This window comes from Rattus rattus, chromosome 10 (genome assembly GCF_011064425.1).
Source record: "Rattus rattus isolate New Zealand chromosome 10, Rrattus_CSIRO_v1, whole genome shotgun sequence".
Classification (NCBI taxonomy): Eukaryota; Metazoa; Chordata; class Mammalia; order Rodentia; family Muridae; genus Rattus; species Rattus rattus.
The window spans coordinates 59,424,609-59,433,528 of NC_046163.1; the positions used below are offsets into that span (position 1 = coordinate 59,424,609).

General features: G+C 45.3%; 1 protein-coding gene across 1 annotated transcript; it reads left to right on the plus strand.

The window, feature by feature from the left end:
* Positions 1–1,208: 1,208 nt before the first annotated feature.
* On the plus strand, positions 1,209–8,250 carry LOC116911423 (sphingolipid delta(4)-desaturase DES1-like). The gene is made up of 3 exons (XM_032915389.1): positions 1,209–1,290; positions 5,345–6,087; positions 8,101–8,250. Exons 1-3 carry the CDS (start codon positions 1,209–1,211, stop codon positions 8,248–8,250), a joined length of 975 nt encoding a protein of 324 aa, XP_032771280.1.
* Positions 8,251–8,920: the final 670 nt, after the last annotated feature.

The window sequence follows — 8,920 nt, forward strand, 5'->3', positions numbered from 1 at the left end:
TTTTTTTAAGTTTTATTTATTTATTTTATGTGTGATACACCGTAGCTGTTTTCAGACATACCAGAAGAGGGCATTGGATTCCATTATAGATGGCTGTGAGCCACCATGTGATTGCTGGGATTTGAACTCACGGCTTCTGCAAGAGCAGTCAGTGCTCTTAACCACTGAGCCATCTCTCTAGCCCCAAGTTCTGTTTTTAAAACTACAAAACTTGCATCCTAATTTTACTAAAGTCAAACACATTGAAGTTGGTGGGACATCTTTCCATAGACTTTCCCTCTTTGGATCCTTTTTTTATGTTCCTTGAATTATAATCATTAAAGACCCCAGTCACTGTAGGCCCCACTCTCTACAGACAGTTCAGACTGACAGCACCCCTTGGCTGTGCCTTGGCATGGTCCTCTGTCCTTCCCAGTTTCTACACAGTGGCAATGTGAGTCAGGGACCTCAACAGATTGGCTCTCTCTGTGTGTGGCATGGTGCGGGGCGTGTGTAGTTTGAGGTAGAGTGGGTGGTGTATCCTTTTGTTAGGAAGCACACTGTCTACCCTTCTGACATCCTCATCGTGGTTTCTTGTTTAGACCCAAAATGTCCCCTCTTGAAGATCTTCATGAGAGATGCAAGTAAGAGGAATGCGCACATCAGAACGACAGACTCCACGCCATCTTTCTCTCTCACAGGAATCGTGCTTCCGCATGGCTTGCTGGCTTTCCAGCGCCACAGTTTTCCTTCTCGGTGCAAGAGTCCTTCTGTTTAGAAGCAGACACTGGGCTTGGCTGATTTGCCTTGGAAACTAAACAACTAACCCCAATTCAGGGTGCTGGCATGATTAAAGCCGGCATCCTCCTGACTTGGAAAACTTGTGACCACTTTAGGGTCTTCAGTTCCAGGGTGCTCTGGGCAGCAGCCTGTCTACCCTCAGACATTTCTTTCTTTTTCATTTTGTCCTGGAATGAGGGGCTGGCAGCAGACACAGGAGCTGGACCCCACAGGTGCTCGTGCACCGAGTCACCTCAGACTTAGCAACAAGTTCCTAGGAGCCAGAAGGCGGGTGCGTGGGGTGAGTGGGAGGAGTAGGTTAGCCCAGCCTGCTCCTCCCACTCACCCCACCACAGGCACCTGCAGACCAGAGCTAGCAGCAGCCTCTACCTCCTTTGCTTTCAAGAGGTTGGACTGGGAGCAGAACCCAGAGAGGTCCACGCAGAGCCATGGGCAGCCGCGTTTCTCGGGAAGATTTTGAGTGGGTCTACACGGATGAGCCGCATGCGCAGAGAAGACGGGAGATCCTGGGTGAGGTCTTATGCATTTGTTCCACAGGGTGTAGCCAGTGCCCAGGGCCCCAGCAGAAAGAGAGGCCTGGGCTGGGCTCAGGGCGCTCAGCATTAGGGGTGCACGGGACGTATTAGAGAAGCCAGGTTCTGGCGTGCTTCTTTGTGAATCTACCACAGCCTGTGACACCAGAAGACTGTTTCTTGGACTTGTTTCCTCCCTTCTGTTGCCCTTATGCTGTTAGGGTAAAGATGCTGAAGCACAGACCAACCTGACGCTCTAGGGTATACTGGGCACAGAGAGCTCTCTTATCTCTCCCAGGCCGCCCTTCACGACCTGCAGGCTTTTGGGGTGGTTGGTTGATTTTCAGCATTGCCTAACGTCTCACTGCAGCCTCCTGACGTTTCTGTCTTTTAAAGGGTGCAGTGAGAGGGAAGGAGATGAATGCTAGGAGGACGCTAATCTGGGCTAGACAGCCTGCACGGAATGTGCTTCTTACCTGTTCTGTTTAAAACCAATGAAGTCAGTGGTAGGGGCTTTGAATGTGAGAGGCCCCCTCCCTCCAGTGCCGGGGACCAAAGCCAGAGCGTCACAGGGCAGCAGCCTTGACATCCGCCTGTCCAAAGCAAAGGCAGGGCTCCGAGCTCCATGAGTACCTACGTTAGAAACCTCGTTTCTGAATGAGTTCACACTGGTGGGCGCGGGAACTTTTCAGTTGCTTTTTAAGGTAGCCCCATAAAAGACTTTTATCTCATTCTTGGGTTTCTTCTCTCTTCCTGAACAATATTGCAGCTCACTCGTACATTTTTTTAATACATGCTATCGTGCGGTACATTTTTTTCTACACCTTATCTACATATTGCCCAAGAACAATGTGATATCTACCCTGGCAAAACCTGATGCTCGAACTTAGTTTTCTCTTCAGTAGTCAGCAAAGCAAGCAAGAAGGAAGTGCGTTTAAAAAAAAATGTGGGGTTGGGGATTTGGCTCAGTGGTAGAGCGCTTGCCTAGCAAGCGCAAGGCCCTGGGTTCGGTCCCCAGCTCCAAAAAAAAAAAAGCTCTTCTAGCACTGAACCTTTTCTCCACCAGCTTACCACAATGAACCATCTCCCTTGAAAAGCTAAATGGTTCGATGAAAAATACCATTTTTACCCTTCAGTGATCCATTTCTGGAGATAGAAAAGAAATAACCCTAAAGGAACTTATGTAAACTACATCGTTAAAATGACAATGTGCTTGAACTACGTGTTTACTTTGGGGGAAGAAGGAGGAGCACATGATTTCATTTCCCCCACTCAGAGTTAGTGTCAGAGTCTGTTTCACACTTTGTGAACGATCGTCCCGTGTGGGTATCCAAGAGCAAAGGAAGTGGAGGGAAACTCCACCCAGCTCCTTCCGATGGGCTTCACTCTAGGGATGCACTTCAGCTAAAAGAGTGTGGTCTGGGGTACGAGTGTCAAAGAGGGGTGTGCTGTGCTTCCCACCGCTGCCTCTTTGAGCCCACACCTCTGAGAGGTCACTACCAGGGCCTGACAGTACCACAGGCACTTGTCACTGCAGAGCTAACCTCCACAGTGCCCACTGCCCTACACGGCCCACCAGCTGCACCGGAGGAGAAGCTACACTGTGAGGGCTTCATAGGCCCTGCTGTCTACCACACACTGCCTGAACTGTTTGCATGTCCCCACTGTCAGAGCACCCTAGAGGACAGTGGCTCTCACTGACTCTGCCATAGGATACCCTTTGCACACAGAACCGTACATGTGCTGGAGTTAGATAGTGTGGTGAACTACAGGTTACTGTGTCAGACGTAAAGCGAGACGGAGAGTCCCGCATCTCCTCCTTTACGTGCAGAAGCCCGAGGAAGCTGACTGAAAGTGGAATCACAATTCCTAGAGGTTAGGAAGTGCATGAGGAAAGGGGAGAGAGAGGAAGTTAGGTTTGATCTGCACGGGCTGTATGTGCATGCAAAAAAAAAGCACACTGAATCTCATTAGGATGTATAATTAATATAGTCATAAATGCTAACTTGAGGGCTGGAGACATGGCTCATTAGTTAAGAGTGCTGGCTGTTCTTCCAAAGGACCAGGGTTCAATTCCCAGCACCCACCTGGCAGCTCACAACTGTCTGTGGCTGTTGTTCCAAGGGGACCTGACACCCTCACACAGACATACATGCAGGCATGACTCAGGGCACAAATATATAACAAAACAAAAATACATTATTAAAACAAAACGGTAACCTAAATAAAAAGATATGTAGAATTAGTCTATATCGTGCTTTTCCCATTAACAAAGTAAAGATGTTGGGCGATAAGACCACCCTGGACAAGGCTTGAGTCCATCTGAAAACAATTCTTCAAATCTCTAGGGCCCAGGGTATGGCGCACTTCTCTTGCTTGTGCCAGGTTCTATTCCTGGTACACACACTCCAGAGGGATGATACTTTGTTGTGGTAATTATTTTAAAATGGAATCTTTTATCCCACGCTAGTGCTGGCACCATAGGGCCACCTGGCACCTGCAGGGTATTTTCATCTCAGTCAGCAGAGTGTCTCCCCTGATAAGCTTCATCCCATCTCACACTGCCAACGACTACTCTCTGAGCGGCAATCGCTCTCTCTCTCTAGTTCCCAAGGTGGGAACTACCACGCCAGTTTCACACAGAGACCGCCTATCTCACGGCTCTCTTACTGTGGACTCTGCTCACATTTCCAGCATCCACACCCTGGTCCCAGAAGCGCTACCCTCTCCTAACTCTCCTCTGTTTACACTCCCAGCATCTGCCCCCTAATACTCATGGTATAAACTCCCAGCCACCCATTAAAATTAAGACTCAATACGCTGTAATTTAGTAATCAGATTTACATGTTAAATTCTCGATCCACAATACGTCCGCACAATAAACACAATCAATTGATAAAGATATAAACCACCCACCTAGATAAGATAAATTTACCTATAGAAATCCATCCCGTAAGAAATATTCATAACTGCTTGTGGTCATGTAAGGCCACACGAATCTGGGTCGTCCTTCTCTGCCTCCATCTTGGTTCTTCTCCTGTCTCGTCTTCTCTCACCTTACAAAAACTTTGTCCCCACCTTACTTTTTACTGTCCAATTACAGGCCTCGCCTTAACTTGTGTCAGCCCTCACCTACGTATAGACATCAACCTACAATACTTATATTACATAAATATACTTCCAAAAGTACTTTTGGCTAAAATAACAAAACTACCTGTTAAAGTTTTAGGTGCAAAGGGATTTTTCTAATTTGAGTATTCCTAATTTAATTTCTATGTCTTAAGAATTTTTTTTTTAAGATAAAGCCTGAGTGTTAGAGAGCTCACTCTGTAGACCAGACTGACCTCAAACTCACAGAGATCTGCCTGCCTCTGCCTCCTGAGTGCCGGGAGGTGTGCACCACCGTGCTTGATTCAGTCTGAGAATCTTTTCATATTTTTTCATGCTTTGACCAGTAGTTTCTTCTCATTATATTATTCAGTCCATGCATGGGAAACAGCCAGAGTTTTGTTAAAAATCTACATTATACCTTTCAGAGTATGGCTAAATTTTCTTATTTTTCTATAATTATTGCATACAGTAATATTTCATCTATACCATGTCTTTTGTTGAAGGACAAAATCTGTCATCTAAATTCAAGAATATTTAGAGGGTGCTGGAGAGGTGGCTCAGTGGTTAAGAGCACTGACTGCTCTTCCACAGGTCCTGAGTTCAAATCCCAGCAACCACATGGTGGCTCACAACCAACTGTAATGGGATCTGCTGCTTGATGTGTCATTATACCCTTGTAGCAGGTAAAATATTGAGCTAGGAAACTTTACTTAATGTAGCTTTAAGTACTACTCTGTCTTCTTGCCTTGGAGGTTACAAGATCTTGCTAGCAGACTTGGCTCTTTGACTTGGGTTCCAGAGATCAAACTCAGGCCCTCATGCCGTTTGCTCACCCAGCTGTCTCTCCAGACCTCATTATAATTTCTTAGGCGTGTTCATTATAATTGTGTATAATTATATTGTATCTTCTCCACTTAGAATTCTTGTTATATTTCTTACAGCGAAGTATCCAGAGATAAAATCCTTGATGAAGCCCGACCCTAACCTGATCTGGATCGTAACCGCAATGCTTCTCGTCCAGTTGGCTTCGTTTTACTTGGTCAAAGACTTAGAGTGGAAATGGCTCATGTTTTGGTCCTATGTCTTTGGCAGCACTATTAACCATTCAATGACTCTGGCTATCCATGAGATTTCCCACAACTTCCCCTTCGGCCACCACAGGGCCCTGTGGAACCGCTGGTTTGGGATATTTACTAATCTCCCTTTTGGGATTCCATATTCGATTTCCTATAAAATGTATCACATAGATCACCACCGATACCTTGGAACTGCTGGCATTGACGTGGATGCTCCTTCTGACTTTGAGGGCTGGTTCTTCTGCACCACTTTCAGGAAGCTTGTCTGGGTTGCTTTCCAACCTTTTTTTCTCTTATTTCGACCTTATTTCGTCAACCCTAAACCAATGACTTACCTGGAAACTATTAATATTGTGAGCCAGATCACTTTTAACATTGTCATTTACTACGTCTGGGGAATTAAATCTTTAGTCTACATGTTGGCAGCCTCTCTCCTTGGCTTGGGCTTGAATCCCATTTCTGGGCATTTTATAGCTGACCACTTCATGTTCTCAAAGGGACAAGACACTAACTCCTATTATGGGCCTCTTAACTTTTTCATGTTCAATGGCGGCTACCACAACGAACACCACGACTTCCCCAGTATTCCTGGAAGCTGTCTTCCTCAGGTAAGAAAAGTTCTGGTGTATTGTTTTCATTTCTAAATTTGTCTTCAGTGTCTGACAGCCTAATTTTACCAACCTTCACTGTCTTGGGTCCTGACGCTTGGTTGGTGGTTACAATTAGAATTCAGAAGTGTTAGAAGATGTACAAATTTATCACTTGATAAAATAACTCAATTAAGAATCAAATACCTTGGGCTGGAGAGATGGCTCAGTGGTTAAGAGCACTGACTGCTCTTCCAGAGGTCCTGAGTTCAAATCCCAGCAACCACATGGTGGCTCACAACCATCTGTAATGGAATCTGACCCCCTCTTCTGGTGTGTCTGAAGACAGCTACAGTGTACTTATATATAATAAATAAATCTTTAAAAAAAAAGAATCAAATACCTTTGTAAAGGGAACATCAGCTGCATTTTGAGCTGATGGGCTTGGTTAAGATGTGTGTGTGTTTTTCTATTTCATCTTTTGAGAATTTCATACACGAAGGCAGCATATTTTGATAATACCAATCCCCTACTTTTACCAGACCCTGACCCTGTCAAATTCTCCTTTCACTTCATGACTTCTTTTCATAGCCCGCTGGGTCTGCTCAACTCTCTCCTTATTTTCATGGGTGTAGGGTCATTAACAGAGCATGGAAAACTAACAGGGATCGCTTCCCTGAAGAAAACTGTCTCTCCCTACTCCAGAAGCCAATGCTCCTGGGTTAGACGTGGGGTTTCATGAGCCTCTCACATATCTATGCTTGATTTTTGACCGAATCAGTCAAGAAGACACTATTTTGCAGCGATCCTTCCCCCACCCCCAGGCTCCTATAACCTTCCCACCCTTTTGTGAAACACCTGCGAAAATGATCTACAAACTGAATGGACAGGGACCAATGCTGTACTCCCCAAGTAGAGATTCTCTCATCAAAATAAAGCATTGTGTAACGTAGCCGCGGTGTGACAGTCCTGTGATTGGTAAATTAATGCCTGGCGGAACACTGGGGGATGACCCAGCGCAACTATGAACTGCATCTGCAACTTTCAACATGGTCAGTAAGGAGAGCAAAGGCTTTGATTTGTTTTGCACAGACCAGTGCAGAGGGCCGCTCCGTTGCAGTCACTGTTAAACTGATGAAGTGTCTGGAGGTTAGCACCCATTCTTCCAACTTCCTAATAAACCTCACGGGATCAGAATAAAGGTTTGGATAAACAAAGCACGTACCTGAGTGAGCACAACCTGAGTTGGTGAGATGTGCGCTACCCTCCACTTCCTGGCGTCAGTCTACTCTGAACAGAGCACAGCTTTTGTTTCTCCCCTCTGTGGTGCCTTGAATTATGAAATCCTTGGCTGGCCTGAAGCTCACTCTGTAGAGCAGGCTGGCCTCTAACTCACAGAGATCCACCTGCCTCTGCCTCCTTAGTGCTGGGATTAAAGGCGTGGCCACCGTGCCCAACTTCTGATATTTGAAGTTGATTTTTACTTATTTTAACTGAGATTTGTTTTTTGCACTTTTTAAGCATCTGTTTTTCCTGTTGCTCACAGCATTATAAAGACAGTAGACACCCAGGGATTGATAAGGCCAGCATTTGAGTTTCACTGGACATGGCACTAATAAATCCTCTAGGATAACTCCAAGTAGTAAGAAATGTATTAACTTTTTTATTTTATGTCTTTAAAATATGAAAAATAGCAACTTTTATTTTCCCCTGGTTGATAATGTATTCTCAATCCTCAAGAACGCCTTCAGCACTCGTTTTCAGGGTCTGAACCTTGAACCGGCTCTGTCACTTTGGAACTTCAGCGGCTCTCTGTTCTAGCTGCTAAGCTAAGCTGATTGCGGTTGGCTAGGCTCTGAACTCAGTGTGGATTGCGATAGAGGTGTCTAAGTGTGTGATCTACAGATTGTCCTTAACGTGAACAGAGGCGTTGCCCTTTGGCTGGATTTAGTCCCTCTGTCTGTGTCAGGCACCCACCCGTCATCCTGAGGCCTCCGCGACACAGTCCAGCTCTCTGTCTGTCTTCATTTCCAGGTGCGGAGAATCGCAGCTGAGTACTATGACGCGCTCCCGCATCACACCTCCTGGGTGAAGGTGCTGTATGACTTTGTGACGGATGACACAATGAGCCCCTACTCCAGGATAAAGAGGCCACCGAAAGAGAACGAGGTTCTACATAAATAAACATTCCCCAGGGCCAAAGAAAAACCTTCCCTAGGACTTTATAATAGCTGACTGTGTGGAAATGCCTGCCCCATTTGGTTTCTCTCACTGATAATTTAACTTCGAGCACTGTCCCGCTCACCAAGATCTCTGCCAATGAACTGTCCTCCCAGCCCGAACTTTTGTCCGGTTAAACTTGGGATCAGTGACGGTCAGAAGCTGTCTTGCTACCATTTAAACTCAGATCTCCGTGATGTCAAGATTTGACTCTGGTTTTCACTCAACCTGACCTTTACAGTGCTTAACTCTGCCTACAGGGCGCTTGCTTAATGATAGTGAATTATCATTTCTTGTGGTGTCTTCATCCATGTCTATAACTTTCTTAGAACATCATGAAATGGCTACTTTACTACATGATTTATAACGTTAAGTTTCATTTTAATAAAAATGCTAAGGAACTGCTGTCAATCCAAATGCACACACTGGTTTGCTCTTTGGCGTTTGTTTGCTGGATATTCAACTGTCTTTTCTCTGTGTTATGTCGTTACGTTAGTTCTTGGGGAAACTTAACTTGACATTTTTCTTCCCTTAAAAGAGACAAGAATGATTCCTAGGTTGTGGTGGCATACACCCACAGTATTTATTTTTTATTGGATATTTTTTATTTACATTTCAAAAGTTAGTCCCTTTC